Consider the following 18,824-nt stretch of genomic DNA (forward strand, 5'->3'; position numbering starts at 1 on the left):
CCACCTGGCCCAGGTTCTGCGAAATGCTGGTAGCAAGGTGAAACTGCTCATCGCCAGGGATATCATCAAGGACAACCACGCTTCCTCTCCTGTACTCAGTCAGGACAGCTTGGACGACAAGGTGTGTGTGTGTGTGTGAGCATATGCTTAAAGCATAACAGCACATAATTAACGTCAAATGCAAACTTTATGTAAAATAATTGGCTAATCAGTGCCTTTAAATGTTGAAATCAGTGTCCTCTTAACCTTAAAGATAAACATTGTTTTTTTTCCTGTGTGTTTTTTCCAGCTCGGTGACTTGAATGATGACTATGAGTACAGCGTGCAGTTCACTAAAAACAGTCGTGGCCTGGGATTCAGCATCTCAAGCTACATAGGTGACCTAAACTCAGGTAATAATATCTAGCTGAAGTTAAAAAATGAGCTAATGATCATTAACAGTGCAGTGTGTTAGAATTGGCAGTCAAATTCGTACTTAAAGCATATCACCAAAGTAACCACTAACTGCTGCTAACTGTAGCTACCCTTAGCTAGTTAGCTCAGTTAGCCGTGCAGCGCTAGCAGTTTGAACTGGGAGCTGGGGGACCAGGGGAGTGTTAGTGTTTACACCGCTAGCACAGGAGCTTTGGACCGGGCTGGGGTTAGCTAGTTAGCATGCTAACTTCAGTAAATATCTGTGGAACACAATACATAGACATAATGTCAAAACTGCTGTTTGTTCACATTCTGTCGACAATATTAGTTAAAATTAACTAATATTGTTTAATTTTTATTGTTAATATTATTTAATACCTTTAATGTAAGGCATTATGTGAGTTTAGAGTGACATTAGTACAATCAGTGCAAACCTTTCCTTTGATTTATCTTGCTGTCTTCAGTCTACAGTGCTGGTGTGATAGTGAAGAGCATAGTGAAAGGCAGCACTGTCGATCAAGATGGGCGCATCCACATTGGAGACATCATCCTGTCTGTGAGTTCCACTTAAAACACAACAGATGGCTTTTTTTTTTTTTTTTTAACTGCATTTCCTGACGACAAATACCTTGTTGTTGTCTCGAATATAGTCTCAGCTGAATCTTAACGATTTCAGCTTCCTTAAATCTGCACAGTTTGCAACTTTTAGTAGTTCCCTCCATGCCAATTAGGGTCCTTTTTTTAGCTGATGAGGTGGAATTCTTCTGTCCATCTCTTTATCATCATGTTCCAATCTAGCTCTTTTTAAATGTTTGATTACTATCGATTAATTTTTTATTTAACTGCCCTTGCAATACGTCAAGACCATCCACTTCATCCACAGAAACAAAATGTTTCTGTCTCCGTTTTCTCTACTCACTACTTTTACATGTCCCTCAGGTGGACGGGGTGAGCCTGCAGGGCTGCAGTGAGCAGCGAGCCATGGAAGTGCTGAGGAGGACAGGTCCCCTGGTCAGACTGAAGCTGCTGAGGAAGGCTGTCCGACTGAGTCACATCCTGCCCCCAGTTCCCCCTCTGCAGCCCCTCCGTCACTCCCACAGCTTCCACGAGGGCAATCCATACAGAGTGGGCCTCAACAAGATTCAAGAGACAGGTGCTTTGTGCTGAGAGAGGGGGACGTATTGACTCAGTGGTAGCATAAGAGGACTGGTTTTGAAGGAGCTGAGCAAGGGGAGAACATGTCATTTGGCAGAATGCACTAAAATAAACTTATAGGAATTATGCAACCAATCATCCAGGTACTACCTGCGCTGTCTAGTTAAATCAAGGCCGAGTTACCTTTATGAGACATATTTTTGTGCTTCTTTTGGCCTCTTGCATGTTGTCATCTCTCAAACGCTCGTTGGGAATTTGTACACGTTATCTTTTTTGTTTGTATGTGTGATCGGATCCCGGCATGTGTGCTCAAATGTGTTTCCTCGTCTCTCCCAGGAATCTGCTCTCTGCGCGAAATCTCCCGGCGTGCAGCATACGCCAGCAGACGACCCCGACACGATTCCAGAAACGGTAAGCTCCCCTTCCCATGCTGCACTGCAGTCTGGAACTGGATCATGGGTCTTAGTCTGATATGCTGATTGGGCCCAGGGAAAAGCAATGTGGCAGCGAAGCACACTCTTTGATGGGAGTCTATTTATAGTGTCATGCAGTCATGTGTTTATCCAACTCATTCAGCTCATTCCAGATGATTTGTCTCTCGCTCCGCCTCTATATATGGCTTTATTTAGACGAGGATTTCAGGGCTTGATTAGAGAGCGCAGCCAAATAAGCCCTGATTGCTGTGAGGCTTTAATAGATGAACGAGAAAACATTAGTTTGCCAGGAAATTACAAGATGGTGGGTGTGAATATGTGTGCCTGTAGTGTGGGGGCGTGTGTGTGTGTGTGTAGTTGACATCCTGCTTTGCCTCAAAAAGAATTATGTTGTCTCCTCTTCATAAAACAGGTGATGTTTTCATATGGGATCCTATTCTTTATCGATTGGATCATCTGGGGCGAGGAACGATGCGAATGGAGATGTGTATTTGTCTCTGTGTGCATATGTGTTCGTGTGTATGTGGCGTGAGGGTGATTGTCTTTTTATGTGTGCACACTTAACAGGTGTGAAGCTGACGCCGGATGAAGAGGAGGACCTGAGGAAGAGGTGGCAGCATGCAGTCGGACCGCGATTTGAAGTTATTGTACGTCTCTCTGTGGTGAAGATAAGCATTTGATTAAAAAAAAAGCATAACAAAATCTTTCTTCAATTCTATTGAGGTTTTCAATAACTGTTTATAATAACGATCATTAATACATCAAACATTTAGAGTTAATTTAACTTTAGTTAATAGTTATTTCACTTTCAGAAACCATTTACTTAGTGAGGCACTGTGTTGACCCGTAGGGAAGCTCTTTTTCAGTGAAATTAAGTCGTAATAGCAAACAAGATGAAAAGATACTTTAACAAATCAGAATTAACACCAATTAAATCACAGTATCAGCATTGCACAGATCCCTCAAGCTGTTGGATAAAGAAATATGAAACTTTAACAGTCATAATGAACACAAGTTATATCACAATATTGCATAAATCCCTCAAATTATAGGCAAAAATTACCCTCAGTACGTTAGGAGAATAAAATAATATTAAAGCTTTGAAGCTATACAGCCCTGCACGAGAAGAAACCCCCCCACTCACTTTACTTTGCTTCTCTTTCTTCATTTCCCACCACTCAACTTCACGTCACTCCTTCAGGTGTGTCATCTGGAGCGCTTCGGTGAGACAAGTGGTCTTGGCATCAGTCTGGAGGCTCGGGCGGGACATCACTACCTGTGCTCCGTCTTACCCGAGGGGCCTGTTGGCCAAAGTGGCAAGATCTTCACCGGAGACCAGATACTGGAGGTAACCCATGATACCGATCCTTTCAGCCTATTACTCTACAGCTCAGCCTTTAATAAAGATATGAGATGATGCAAACTGGAATAAGATATGATCTGAGTGGGACTGATTAGTTTCATCTGTGGATGACTAATAAAAAAGGCTCCCTTGTGGATTATCTTGAGGTCACAGTATCATAGTTTCTTACTACACTCATCTTCACTTAAGCCGTACACTACAGTTGACAGCTTTTCAGTAAACACAGCACGATTTCAAGTAAAAAAAAAAAATCAGCATTTTCCCTTAAGGCAGCAAAAACAGTCATAAGAAGGTGGGTGTGAGTATGTGTGGCTCTGTGCGTTTGTGTTTGTGTTGCAGGGGGAGTGCTTGCCCTCCTCCCCCTCCACTGGGCAAGTTCACGCACCCACACGTATCACTCATCATGATGAGCTGTCTGATGAACTCTCAGACAATGCACAGTAGCTTCGCTCGCGCCATAGAAAACACTGACGGCACACTGGCACACTTGTGTCCTTCGTATCTTCAGAGCGCAGAGCCAACATCTGTGTCGCAGCTCAACCCTTTGATCTCCCTTCAGACGACATCGGCGCGGCAGAGCCATTGTTCAGCGCCGTTTTTTAAATGAGCCTCGCTCGGTTACCGCTTTCAGCTTTAATTGTTCTTTCCGTGGCTTGATGTACTCTGGCTACTAATTGCTTCACGAGGCCCAAACCTGAAATATCACTAAAGATATCAGATTTTAGGGCTGTCTGGCCCATACACACACACACACACACACACACACACACACTCCGTCAAACTGATTTAAATAGAGGCACAAGTGTATGATAACGGCAGGTATTATGTATTTTTCAAAAGCCCAGGAGCATGACTAAGACCATTAGAATATCTATTTTAGAAAATGCTGTATTATGTATCTTCCTGGCAGGTGAATGGGATCCCTCTCATTGGAGTGGCACATAAGGAGGTGGTCAATATTCTAAAAGAGCTGCCAATGCATGTTTGCCTGGTGTGCTCTCGCATTGTGCCCCCTACAATTCCTGACAGCGATGAGGAAGACGACGATGAAGTCCGTCTCACCCTGAAAGAGCTGCTGGCTGAGTTCAATGACAAGGTGAAGGCACACAAAGGATAAACCACATTAGGATTGTTACACGTCCTCTGCATTCGAAACGCTACTGACATGCCACTTCTCTTGTATATCAATCCCCTCTCCCTCTTCTCTGCTTGTCCCAGTTGGACCAGGGCTGTGTCATTCCCTGTCCTATGGCCGAGGACATCACCAAGCGTGGCGTGCCCCCCATGTCACCTCCTCTGGCCATGTGGGAGAGAGAGGCACAGGTGGTCGAGCTGGAGAAAGGCGAGTCGGGCCTGGGCTTCAGTATCCTGGACTACCAGGTCAGAGACATGCCCCTCAGCCCTTCCACAAATAGAACAGACTGAAATAGACTGCAGTCTGATAATGTCAGTGTCAGGTTGGATAGGATGAATGCTAACAAACGCTAAGAACATAGAGAAGCATATGGAAAGTGGAAAGTGCTCTGACAGTTGCTGTTTTCAATTTTAGATCGAAAACAGGTCCAATCATGAGCAAAAAGTCAGTGTAAAGGAATAGTAGTATTACTATACACCTGTCCTTTTATTCTGTTGTTTACCTGAATTAAATGAATCTCTCATTTTAATTCGCAGTCTATCTTATTTTAAATTTTCCATGTATATCCTCACCAAACTGTCCTTTCCAACCATATGTCAAACTCTAGGATCCAGAAGATGCCACTAAAACAGTTCTGGTAATCCGGTCCTTAGTTCCTGGAGGTATTGCAGATCGAGATGGTCGCCTGCTGCCCGGTGACCGACTCATGTTTGTTAATGAAACTGACTTGGAAGGCTCCAGCCTGGATTATGCCGTGCATGTCCTAAAATCCACCGGATATGGCCCTATTCGCATTGGAGTTGCCAAACCTCTGCCAGTATGTATAATTTGATAAAGAGTACATTTACATTTTCGTGTGGGACACTTGAGAGAATTTATTTCAGTTTTTGTGACATTAATAGTTTTAATTTGGGTTACTACTAGAATAGGTTTACATGGATTAATGCTCAGAAAAGACATCAGTGTTCTCATACTGTCCAGTGCTGGAGCACTGTATTCCCCATCTTTTTTTAACACTCCTTTAGCTCCTGTCCCTTTAAGGCCCCTCACCTGAGATTACACAGTCTACTCTGATTGGTCACCTTACACACGCCTGAGCCAGCGCTAGTAACAACAATGGAGCAGCTGTGTTAAATTAATTCTTGCCAAATTAGCTTCTAGGCATAAATTATGCTAATGTTCAGAATGGTGATGTAGTGTAATGTCACAAAGTCACAGAGTTAAAGGCGGGACTACTGACTACTGAGGAGCTTTTACCTTTCAAGATCATTTACATGCATAATAACCGACATATATAAAAGACTGAAGGACAAAGAAAAAAGAAAAGGCCCATCGCCTTTGAATCTTCACCCAAAAGAGTAAATTCTTACAACTAGAAGTGGGTGATACAGATAAAATCCTCATCCTGATATCTGTTATTTTGTGTTTAAATATCAATATAGATTATTTGATTTGAATCTAATTTACTGACTAAAATAATCCGAGAGAAGTGTTAGCAAATTAAGGTGCTTCATCACAGTAATACATTAAACATAAAGATCCACTACTGCTTTCATGAATTCACGCTCAGTGTCAACACCGCCAACAGCGGCCTTAATACAGTGGTTCCCAACCTTTGCTGCACCAGCTCACCCAGCATACAGTCCGATGAACTCATGTATTCATCAGCACCGCCATTTATATTCCAAAGTGTTTATTTGAATGTATTTCAAAACTGGCTATTATATATGATCATATAACAGTGGATGTTACAGTGTTTTCACACCATTGAACTGTCTGTTTATTTCAGTTAGTTAGCATTCGTACTGCAACCACATGGAGTGGCAAAAGCTGGACCTTTTACCCATTTATCCATAACTTTAGTTTTACTATTTCAACAGTTTTCCTATTACTTCAAGCTTTCTGTCTCATCTCCTCTGCTCTTTCGCTTGCTTGTTTTCAAGCACTCTTAATTGCAGCAACACCTAAATTAATTATTTAAAGCAGACTCAATATGTGGATGTGTTTTTCAGTTCATTAATTTGTTTTTTTCAAATTAGTTGAGCTTCTCCACTGTTTCTCCATGTTCCCCCTGGCAATAGCAGAGTACCACTGGTAGAAATAGCTGGCCTAATAAGCCAGAGTTATCAAAGGGATGGATATTAAGGTATATAATGGTATGGCAAAGTCTTTGACAATAGACACGCGTATGTTGTCATACAGTATATCATTATGTTGCCCAAACCTGTGCACATGTAGGAAATTTGGATTTTCAAATAACAAATGAATTATCATGGATTGCAACACATGTACCTTTTAATTCAAAAGTGGATTTTTTTCAGGATTTTTAAAAATGATTTCCCAAAATGCTGTTTCATATTAATAGATAGTCATTTCCACAGATATACTTCAAACTTAGACTTTATTATCCTAAGGGGAAATTCTTTTTTACAGCACCGTACCCGTCAGATCAGACAGCACAGACGACAGACAGGCATATGCAAGACAATTACTTAAATGTGTGTTTTTCTTGAGAGTACAGTATTTCTTCTCCCTTTTGTTGTGGACTGTGGCTTAGTAACAAGGAACAGAGACTCCAGTTACAGGCCGTCTGAATATTTAATGCAGCTGAGAGATGAACACAATGCTCGACCACACTACAGATGGAGAGAGAGAGGGGGAGAGGAGAAGAGGGTGTCTAATTTACAAGTCACCTTCTTTAGGCTGTTTGCTTCCATGTGAATTTACTCACTTTTAAGCAGACAGCTCCCTTTACAACTTTTGGAATTTTGCATTCTCAGCTGGAGCTTTGTGGCGGCTTAACACCCATCTCAGAGAGGAGCGCGCGGGCTTCCTGCGACGACAATGAAAGCCACACTCAGGTCAGCCTGCTAGCTGAGGCAGAGGAGGCAAACACCAACAGCAACAGCAACACTTACAACTCTGAGGACAACAGAATCATCCAGCCACGTTACAGTACAACGGTATGTCATAAAACACACAAAGGACTGGATGTTTCTTTTTGCTCACTTTTGAGCGTTTGTGATCTGTAGGAGTTTGGTCCACAGAAGAGGGAAGGGCAGAGTCCAAAAGCTGTTTTAATAGCGCCAGTTTTCCTTGCAGAAAACACATCTGAAAGTAAAGTAGAAAATGTCACAGCCCTTGTTGGCGTTCACTAGATTTAAATGTGTTATGTCGTTCAATAACATAAACTTGTTTGCGTGTTGTATAATCATGCACAGTCTTGTAAATTAGCATTTCCTTGCTTTAAACCCAGCAGGACGCATCATTGCAGTGACAGTTACTGTAACGCTGCAGCAGTCCATCACAGCAGAAGCATTGCTCATTACCATGCAAACCTGAGATTCAGTGGGTAGCCATTTTAGCTGCTCTAAAGGAGATTACTGTGGCAGCGTCTGCTCTCTCTGTTCACGTTCTATAGCGAGGAGCTTACAGACGGCAGTATCAGTATCAGTGGGTCAGGTATAGCGAAAGTGCTCAGTGTCAAAGACTTGTTCCTCCATTGTGGCATCGACTCAATCCTATTGAGGCGGCCTTTTGTACTCGCTTTTGCTTAATTACCAACAATTGCCTCTCAATGAAAAGCGCTTACTGCTCGCACGACATTGGCACCTGGTTTCGCACAAGGACGTACAGTGCTGCCTTGGTGTCTCCCACACGTATACACACACACAAAGAGACTCAGAGCAGCAAGTGTCAGTGTGTTCTCATCAAAGACAGGCTTGTTGCAAAGGTAGCTTCAGAACTTCAGTGCTGCTCGTACTTTCTGTGAAGGTTCAAAGACGATCTCCTCGTTGCCCTTTTTCTTTGGGAAGTGCCCGGGGGGACCAAAGGAGTCTACCTTCCTGCATGTTTTACATTTCAGAATTACTCCAAAGGCCTTCACCTTGGAGAGTTAATGGTTGTTTGAAGTCATTTTGGTGTCAGACCAGAAATATGATGGTGTGTGTTGATAGTAGTTTAGGACTTTAGTTCCATGTTACATCTGAAAAGTGAATTTGTTTTCTAATTGTAAGATTTACTCCAGGTGATGTGCGTCAAAGTCGGTGTTGGGGTAAATCTGCAATTTTCCACCGTCATTGGTGCTCTTATATAACCCTACTGTATGGATTTATTCACCATGCACCGCTCTTGACTTTTTAGCTATGCCAGCAGCACGACTCTAGGGATGGCAATGTCTGCCACTCGGCTGGTGGATCGATCAGTAGGTCATCGATTGGTCCACCGCTTTGGTCCAGACTAAATTATCTCAACAAATATTAGATCAGTTGCCTCTACCACCACCATGAGATTCACATTCAGATATTCAAGGATACCATCTAGCTAGGCAGTCTCACCCCTTCATCTTCATCTCGATTCAACTCAGTTAAACTTGAATTTCAACATGGTCGGTAAACATAGTTGTACAGTGGACTGTGACAACCAATCGCAAGAACAAACAAACAGAAATATTTGATAATTCTGAGGCGCTATGAGTGCAGATATAAGGACAGACAGTAAATATGGACTACATTTTCTCTGCGATAACCATTCTTTATTGGCACATAGCATTAGAATGCTAACATGCTGAACTAAGATGGTGAAAATGGTATACATTATACTTGCTAAACATGAGGTTGTTAGCATTGTGATTGTGAGCACATTAGCATGTGTCTTCAAGCGCCACTGTGCCTAAGTAAAGCCACACAGAGCTGCTAGCATGGCTCTAGGCTCTTACTCTTGTTTACTGTATTTGTCCAACATCGTCACACTCTTACTCACTCATGCCCTCTGCTGTCTCTCTCAGGAAAACCAGCTGCGTCAGCGCTTCAGCATCATGGAAGACGACAATAGGCAGCAAGCTCCGCCTCTGCCCCATCGCACCAGCTTTGAGAGGACAATCACTGTTGTCCGGGGCAACCGTAGCCTTGGTATGTTCTCCGTCTTTCTCATGGTGATGGTGTCTTGGTGTGTGTACGTCGCCGGCATGGCGGTAATGACGCTAATAGGCGATGGTGATGACGACTGCCTTGAAGAGGAGTGGTGAAGTGATGTGCTCCTCATACCTGAGGGAGGAGATGATAACTGTGTGTGTGTGTGTGTGTGTGTGTGTGTGTGTTGTGTATGTGTGTGAGTGTGTGGGTGTACTGGATGTCTGTGTGTATTTGTCCGAGAGGATAGTCTTGGGGTCAGAATGGGGTCCAAGTAATGTGATAGAATTTTAAGAAATGATATTTAAAGAGTATATATTGTTATATATTAAGTATTTATTGAAATGAATATTGATCTAAATATATTTGTTTTTGTACTCCAGGGTTGAGAGTACATTGTCTTTACTGCTCCAAGAGCAAGTCCAATGTTTGGCTGTTGAAACATGACAAGGGAGAAAACAACAGGGTGTAAGGTGCTCCTGCACTTTCATCTCAGGGCACAATGCAAAGCTAAGGTAGCAAACTCATTTGTATTCTGGTAAAGTGCTCCGATAAGGCACTGCACTACTCTTGCGTGTGTGGGTGTGTGCGTGTGTGAAAGTTTATAATTATGTAAATGTTCTTAGGTAGAGAAGATCAAGGTCATAACCTACAGTCTATGTGTCACTGCATTCTTTGGTTTCATCTGTTTAAAATATTGTAGCTCCTCTTGCTGAGATATATTCTGTAGCATGGCTTTTCTGGAAGGTTTGCAGATTTTCTGTGATTTTGGTTTATTTAAATATATTTGAATTTGAAGCAAAGCTTCAGCTCTGGTTGAGCTATAGTCTGTACCTGTAAGGCCTGAATACTGGGGATGTTTTATGAGCAATAGTATTGTAGTACAGTATTTATTTGTACTACTTTACATTCTTCCTGTTATTAGGTGCCATGTATAAGTGTACCCATTGTGTAACAATGACGTTATGCCCATTTTCGGAGATGAGATACGCTAATATGTACAGCACGTACATTGTATGGTTGTTCTGAACTACAAGGACTGTATGGCTTTCAGAGCAGGTTGGTTAAGGAAAAGGTCTGATGGACTAAAATGAGGTCTTTTTATCTTGCCTTGCTCGTCTAAACACATGAATATAAACAGCCTATTTAGAAGTATTTTCTTGAATGATGTGAACCTGTTGCACTTACTGTACATCTGTGGTAATCTAACAATGTTTTGTTGAGGTCAAAACAAATAGATTTCATATGGAAATTACCATAAATGATTATTAATTATTTTGCCGCAGAGTTTGTAATAGAAAAATGTATTTTGTTGCAGTGTCATAGTATTTCAACACCTTTTGGATGTCGAGACATTCATCATTACGACCTCAGACTTCCTCTCATGTCTTTTAAATGTCTTGTGTCTTCTACTTGTTTTGTCAGCGTCATTAGCTGTGTCTCCAGTCGACTGTATTCCATGCACTATGATTGTATTGTAATTTGAATGTAATACCAAAAAACAATAAACTATTTATTTGATCAAAATAAGCACAAAGTCATTTTCTTTGACCAACTTCAAATTATGTACGACCATAGTGTTGTGGATGTGCGTAGTCTTCCATTAGATAGCATTGTAGTACGCAAGCGCCACGGCAGCCTTCCCCGTCTGCATTGTGTCTATGTGTGTGCATGAGACGCTTGCGCGCACGTGTGTGTGTGTGTGATGCCTGATTTACCGCCTTCTGCCTGTTTGCATTAATGAAGCGTCGGTGTAATCCGCCTTGCATCCAATTTGATAATGCCAAAGTCAGGTGTTTTTGCGACTGGCATGTGTTACCCCCGAGTCACCTATGCCCTATGCCCTGTGTCGGTGTGAGTGTGTGTGATTGTGTTTGTGCACCGTACGTGAGTGTGACTGTGAAGGATGATGCTGTGCAAATGTCAAGCATGTGTAGCCATGTTTGTGTGCTAATCTGCCTAGTGTCTGTCTTGATTATGCTGATTATGCCACTGTCAGGTGTTTGTTTGTGCGGCTGTCTGTTTGGCATGCATTCAAAGCAGCCTTAGCCAAGCCTCCACTCACCTGAGCTCATGTGCATGTGTCTGTGTACGTGTGTGTGTGTGTGCATGTTGGCAGGGATGTCGGTGAGTGCTATCAAGGATGGCTCAGGCATGCTGGTGCGTAGTGTGGTCCAGGGGGGCTCTGTCAGCCAGGATGGCAGGCTGGGGGTTGGGGACGCCATCTTGGCCATCAATGGAGAACCTACCTCCAACCTGACCAACGCCAGGGCCAGGGCCATGCTCCGCAGACACTCTGTCATAGGGCCGGAGATGAGGTGAGGGGCCAGTCACTGTCTAACAGCATTACACTGTGTCAAGTGCTTTGTTCTAGGTTGAAAAATAACAGGTGATCCGTACTGTTTATCACTGTGGAGCTCACACAGCTCCATGAAAGTTTTATCACACTACATCACTGAGCTCCCGCTGCCTCACCTGATCTCAATAATCCTTAACCTGTATCAAAAACCAGTGGGTGGCCAAGTGAGCAACACTGTGTGCGTTATCCTCTTTACAGTGGCTCAAGTGCTGCTTGAATCTTCTTTCCTAATTGTTGTAGAGAGCGGCTCCTTAATCAACCAACTGTAGCCTACAGTCATGGCAATTCACTTTTGCTAATTTTGACAGTAGCAGATACACTGTCGTAGAAAAGGGGTACATTAGGAGTCCATTAATGATCCCCAAGGTACAATCTACACTAATTTATCCCATTAGGGCTAAATGTTGGACTTCAAGGTAACTGTGTGTACCTTTTGAGGGTCAAAAAGGTACATATATGTACTATTTTTTCCAAATTTGTTTAGTTTTTGTCCCCTTAAATTATGGTACAAAATTGCCATTAAAGGTACAAGGCTGGGCTCTTTAAGGCTCAAACAGCACGGGTACAAATAAGCACCCAATGTCAAGGGTACAACAACTGTACCTTAGAGGGTGACAAGCTGATGTAACCCTAAAGGTACAAATAAAAAACTTATTTTCTGACAGTGTAGGGCTGCAACTAATGATTAATTTCATTGTTGACCAATCTGCCGATTAATTCCACAATTAATCGATCAATCATTTGGTCTATCAATAGAAAAAAATGGAAAATGCTTATTATATTTCCCAGAGGCCAAAGTGACGTCTTCAAATTGTCTCTTTTGTCCAGCCAACAGTCCAAAACCTAAAGAGTCTTCATTTACTGTCATAAATAAATGACAAAGAAAAGCAGCAAATACTTACATTTAAGATATTTATTGTTTTTAGAAAAAAATCAGCGAAACAAAAACTTGATATTGGCAGAATTATTAAAGGTACAAGGCTTTTCAGACTTGGTGGGGAAAGCGCAGGTGTTAGGAATGACACTAACGATGTCCTCATTCTAGTGTCCCAGCGAGTCGTGACAGTGAGTCAGCATGCACAATATCAGGACGCTGGAAAACAAAGCAGCTATGGAGTCCAGCCATCACTCACGTCATGACTTACACCTGCACTCTTCCTCCATTTACTTGTCACAAAGACTCTGCACACCGGCAGGTGTTTTCACTTATTCTGGCTAATTAGACATCTGCCCAGGCTGACGCTGTAAAGAGTTGCGTTGGCTTTACATGAGCTCATCGAAATAGTAATCCAAAAATATAAACACTGACAGGGACCATCTCATTACTGAATGAGTGCTTTTACTTGTGATACTTTAAGTGAGTTGTGATGATAATCCTTACACACTTTTGCTGATAATGGTCAGAGAGATTTCAATCAGGCACAGTCTGTACACACAGTCCACAAAGGAGGTGTAATCAGGTACAAGCAGTGAAAACACCTGTAAGACAAAAAGGAAGCTCACAAAATTGAATGTTTCATACGGGACAAATTTATGATGGTGTTCATCAGCACAAAACTCTACATCATTGCACATAGAAAACATGATGTCCTCGTGAATATTTGTCTTCTGCCATCTAGATGTAGATGTGAGCAAACAAGTTCAGAGTAAGAAGAACGGTTGTTAAAGCAAAAGTGACTTTTTCCAGAGAAATAGATTAGCCGTTGATTAATGATTATGAACAACAAAAGAAGCTTACAACTATTGCCCATTGGCCCAAAATAAGAGACTATGTGGGTTTCCTTGATGAATCAATTCTGAAGAACGTGATGGGTTATGATGCTTCTTAATGGATGGGGTCCCCAGATATTAGTATTGTAACTGATAACCAGCTGTTTAATATATTTTTGAAAAATGAACAAAATACTGTATGTTTAAATAATTACATTATCCTTATCTTTGCATATAATCTACTTTAAGGCCTGCTCTTAATCTTGAAAAAAAAAATGCATGACAGTGTGTACATAACAGCACGTCATTCAAGTGCAACCATTCAGTGCTCTGCCTCACAAACACCAGTTGTGTACATTATAGTTTAGCTGACAGTGTGTGGCTAAAATGTAACACATAACGTCTAGTGGCCACAGCTCACGACACAAAACAAGGCCCCGCATTTGCCCATTAAAGTGGGACGTGTTCCCCGTCAATCACACGCACTTTCCCTCATGTCATAGTTCAAACACGTCTTTGCCTGCAAAACGGGAAAAGCCAGAGTTCTTAGAGAGAATATAGAAAGCTCCCTTGGGAATGCAGAGAAACAAAAAAGTAATTGAACACTGCTCACGTTTTCTAGATCTACCCATGCAGATCTTGACAGTCTGTGTGACTCGAATGAGTGAGTATATGTACACGATAAATACAAATGTGTGCCCTCCGCCGTCACGAACATGACTTTCACTGCATATCGCCGTGTTTAAACGATCTCGTCTCACTTTAGATCTCCATTACCACCTTGTTTTTTGACACTGCAATCATAGTTGACGGAGGCGCTGCGGTCATGTTAAATTAGATTAGATGATGAAATTTTAAAGATTGCCTGAGGGGAAATTGGAAAAATTATTACTTGTTCTAACATCAGCAGTTATGGCTCCACATCGACAATGCTTGTTTGGCTGATTGGAGATGTGCCCCACCTCCACCACCCCGCTGCCCTGCAAAACACCCACTCACTCTCTCGCTCAACCTCTCTGTCTCTTTCTCCCTCTCTCCCTTGCTTTTAAAGGCACACACATACACACACACACGCATACACAGCCTTTCAATGGTCTAACCTCCAAAAACACCTTTTTCCTGCGATGGGAAATATCTCTGAATAATTCATCACTCATCTCACCTTGAACAGTGCGCTTCTGAATAAAAGAGCGTTTTAAAGAGCCTCTCATAGATGCACACACAATACACACATAGATGAACACATGCCTGCGTTCTGTCTCTCTCAATCGCATGCACACACACACACACACCTAAAAAACACTCAGCTGCACACACATGCTCGCACTGCCTCCTCCTGACAGCACTGCAGACAAACTAACAGAGAGTGGAGGCAGATGAGTTGCTTTGGCAGCCTCAGAATAAGACAGACATGGAAGGGTGAGGGCTTGTCACTATCAAACTGCCTCTGTTGAGACAAGACAGGCTGTCCACATGGCTCAGTCACAACAGCTTAGCGCAGAAGACCTCCATATTCAATCTGCCACCATGAGTGGAACAGAGAAATTGGCTCTTTCAGCGGATTCAAACAGCATGTCTACTGGTAGCGTCACACGAGAATGGAAGTGGGGGACGGGGGGCGGGGGTCTTTAATGATGTCCTTGACACTTCAGTTAAATGACATCAATTACACCATAGCTTAGATGGATCCAGGCTTATGCAAAACACGTTTCTTTATTATGCTACAAATGACGTGTTTCAGAAACTGTCTCAGAAGTGTCAGAAATGCATCATTTAGTGATGTAAAATCAACATTTTGTCAGAATTGTATTTACACTTTTCTTTTCATCTTGTACCAGCCGCTGTACAAGCATGTTGTCGGAGTGGGGCACATCTAAAATTCATAGCTGGATTAAAAAAACTTTACATCTAAGACAGCAGCCTCGGTTGTTAGTGGTTGTTTATTGGTATTTTTTCAGGAGATAATAGTTACTTGGAATAATAAACATTGCTTCAGGTATCCAGCTTTCCCCTCTTTTATTTAGTCGGGTACAAATGTTGTGGTTCAAAATTTATCCAGGAAGTTACTCGACTAAGAAAAAACCTCTAAACTTTGTTTTTTTTGGTGCAGACTAAACAGACGGTTAACCCCCTCCCCAAAAAATGAACAAACACATTTTCCTTGTAGTGTTATTTATCTATCCAGATTGTTTTGTTGTGTGTTGCCGAGTTTTGGAGATACAGTATCAGCCTTCTCTCAAATATCATATCAAGCCAACTGAGCTAACTTAGCTTCGGTAGACAGAAAATAGTTAATACATGAAACAGGTCATATTTTCATTTATTTTTCACTTATTTCTTTATTCTTATTTTTATTTTTGTTTGTGTCTTGAGCACCACAAGCCAAGTGCCATCTAGTTGCATTATATTTCAAGAGATGGCAGACTCAGCAGCTCACACCAAAACAATCTAGATGGTTAAAAAAAATACACAACAGGGGCGATGGAAAATATGTTGTTATGATTTTGGGGTGAAGTGTCTCTTTACACAAACAAGACAATATGTTAATCGGTGAGCTTTAGAGGTGCTCCTAGGCAGATTCATACTTACAGTGCAGAACATTTAAACCATAACATTATCCTCTCCTTCACTTGCAGAGGTGCTAATCCATCTGTCCTTTATAGAAACCATTCCAGACTGTAATTTGTCTTGTTCCTTGTCAACACATCAGTCATTGTTTTGTGCATCTGTGAAAACAGTGATGGAGGGAGCGTTTGAGTCCTATTAATATTTAATTTCCAACCTGACCCCACATCTCTTATCCCACGGTCCCCTCCCCTCAGCGTAACCTACGTCGCAGCCCACCAGGTGGACGAGCACCGAAGCCGTCTGTGTTTACCTCCTCTGGCATCCATCGCAGGAGACAGCGCCCCCTCCTCACCGACCCCACCGAACCTGTCTCCAGATCCTGCCTTGGACCCGGCCCCGGCCCCGGCAAGATCCCCCAGTCCGGTCAGAGCTGAAGCTCCAACTCCGGCTCCAGCTCCAGCTTCATCCGCACTCAAACACTCGGCCTCAGTCAAATTTAAGGCTGCAGCACTAGATTCAGCGTTAGGCAGGACCTCTGCTTCATTTAAAGCTCCGTTCAGAGGCCCGACCATCACCCCGGCCCCCGACTCAAGGTAATGTAAGATCCAGAGGTCTCAGCCTATTATTTATGGTCACCTAATCTGTACTCTGGCCCCAGAGTGCAAGATAAACCTGTCTCAGGGTTTATTAGACTTCAAGGCTCCAGCTTTATTACACGTTGATATGTTTTCTGCGGAGAATTCGGACTATGAAATAGCTATACATTGTGCCTGATGTGAGTTCTTTGAAAATGTTATCCTCAGGCTTTTGATTTTTTTATAGCAACCAGGGGTTTTATTGCTGTAACGCATCACACATTTCAGTTACCCGGCAGCTTAAGTCACACTAATGATCTGAGTTATTATCTGACGCTTTAATTAACCGTATCCACGAGGAAACAATGTGTTTCAGTGTGCAGCCAGCTCAGCGTGAGGCTCCTCCAGTCCGTATTTTCTCCTATCCATTCTTCTCCGTGGTAAAGGCAAAAGGCTTCTCTGAATGTTGAATCCCTGAGTTATATTTAGCTGTTCGCTTATGGATCTCAGTGCTGACTGTCAGCGAAAATGAATTGTTTCGCTTCTGTCTGTCCCTGCTTTCGCTCCATCTCCGTGCCTCTGCCTTTCTCCTCCCTCCCTCACTCCCATTTCTCTCTGCAGCCCTTTTCTCCACTCTTATCTTTCAGTACATTGTCTTTGTCTCTCTCTCTCTCTCTCTCTCTCTCTGCTGCTTCTCTCTTGACTCTTTGTGTCTACATCCGTCTCTCATCTCACCCTCCCTCAGTCATCGTCCTCTGGTCTTTTTCCTCTTTACCTCATTTTCTCCCTCCTCCCTGCCTCGGTCCTATCCCCCTCTCCTGGCCGCTCTCTTTCAGCCCTGGTGGAACCATTTGTTCTGCCCTCTTCTGTAACTTAACTGGCTATAGGCTCCTGCTGCGTAGATAGCACCACTATCACTCACCTCCATGGGCTTATTACAGCCCTCCACCGTTAAATATATTCATGAAAAATTCTGTCCTTCTCTACTTCTTTCTTCCACACACACACACACACACACATATACAGTGTGCATACTGTATATATATACAGAACTACTGTATATGTGTTAACACACACACACACATTAAAGACACCAACTAACTGCGACCTCACTGGCTGAAAATGTGTGTTTTCAGGGCTATTTGCACCTAAAGCAGTGTATCTTCTCAAGGCCCGCCAATATAGGTCGCCAGCGGTGATGTGTCACAGTGTGTCAGCACTTGAAGAAGTAACAAAGCACGCCAAGATACCTTGTTATCCACAGCACTTCTGCTAGTGTGATCCAGTTGGATGCTGTTTATTTAACAGAGAACTGAGGATTGATAAACTGATTATTTCTTGGCTCGTTAGACTGTAAAACGTCAGAAAATTGGGGAAAATGCTTGTCACAATTTTCCAGAGCTCAAAGTGATGTCTTCAGATGTCTTGTGCTTTTTTTTTTTTTCTCCAACCAACAGTCTGAAACAAAAGACATCAAATTTTCAGTGACACAAAACAGAGAAAAGCAGCAAATCTTCACATCTGAGAGACAGGAATGAAAGAATGTCTGGCATTCTTCGCTTGATAATCCACCATTAATCAATCAACATTGTTGCAGCTACACAAAAAAACACTATTTGATCAGTTACGGTGTTATTAACTGAACTGCATATTTGTTCTGAAGATAATGAAATAAAAACATTGATGTACAGAGAGTTAACTGTTGAGGAAAATGGCATTTTAAGCACAGGCACTGGAGTTTTTCGGCTTTTTCATAGAAGAATTATTTCTACTTGCGTGTTTTTTCACCATCAGTTGGCAGATGCCTAAATATCTACCTCACAAGAAGAAGGAGGACGGAAAAGAAGATGGACAGATTATGGAGGAGAAAAAGGACGAGAGCAGCACTGCTGACGGGAAAGCACCGAGGCCGGGGGTGGAGATAAAGGTGGACGGCAAAGAGGATGCAGAAGAGGAATTTCATCCTCACATTACAGTGACTTGGGATCCACCCAGAAGGTTAGTAGATCACTGATGTAGGTAACAATGTCATTTCTTTTCTTCTGTCATTAGATTTTGATCAGATTTTCCCTTTTCTGCCCATGATGCCCTTTATCCTCTCTCAGCCAGCGACGGCTTAACAGAATCCTCGTGTGCTCAGGTTATGTTCACAGCAGGGGTAGAGCAGCACAGCGCAGACTCAACACGCTCATATTTCTTAG

General features: G+C 42.5%; 1 protein-coding gene across 1 annotated transcript in view; it reads left to right on the top strand.

Annotated features, from left to right (window-relative positions):
• LOC311249911 (multiple PDZ domain protein) overlaps nucleotides 1–18,824 on the top strand; it is a 41,805-nt gene that overhangs the window by 5,245 nt on the left and 17,736 nt on the right. Inside the window, exons 8-22 of the mRNA XM_084341309.1 lie at nucleotides 14–121; nucleotides 290–392; nucleotides 879–970; nucleotides 1,354–1,567; nucleotides 1,906–1,980; nucleotides 2,571–2,650; nucleotides 3,205–3,351; nucleotides 4,277–4,462; nucleotides 4,585–4,746; nucleotides 5,109–5,318; nucleotides 7,282–7,464; nucleotides 9,288–9,411; nucleotides 11,531–11,729; nucleotides 16,303–16,641; nucleotides 18,418–18,621. Coding sequence (XP_084197435.1) covers nucleotides 14–121; nucleotides 290–392; nucleotides 879–970; nucleotides 1,354–1,567; nucleotides 1,906–1,980; nucleotides 2,571–2,650; nucleotides 3,205–3,351; nucleotides 4,277–4,462; nucleotides 4,585–4,746; nucleotides 5,109–5,318; nucleotides 7,282–7,464; nucleotides 9,288–9,411; nucleotides 11,531–11,729; nucleotides 16,303–16,641; nucleotides 18,418–18,621 — 2,426 coding nt within the window. The remainder of the gene's footprint in view (nucleotides 1–13; nucleotides 122–289; nucleotides 393–878; nucleotides 971–1,353; nucleotides 1,568–1,905; nucleotides 1,981–2,570; nucleotides 2,651–3,204; nucleotides 3,352–4,276; nucleotides 4,463–4,584; nucleotides 4,747–5,108; nucleotides 5,319–7,281; nucleotides 7,465–9,287; nucleotides 9,412–11,530; nucleotides 11,730–16,302; nucleotides 16,642–18,417; nucleotides 18,622–18,824) is intronic.

Source organism: Pagrus pagrus, assembly GCF_965226575.1.
Source record: "Pagrus pagrus genome assembly, chromosome: 2".
Taxonomy (NCBI): domain Eukaryota; kingdom Metazoa; phylum Chordata; class Actinopteri; order Spariformes; family Sparidae; genus Pagrus; species Pagrus pagrus.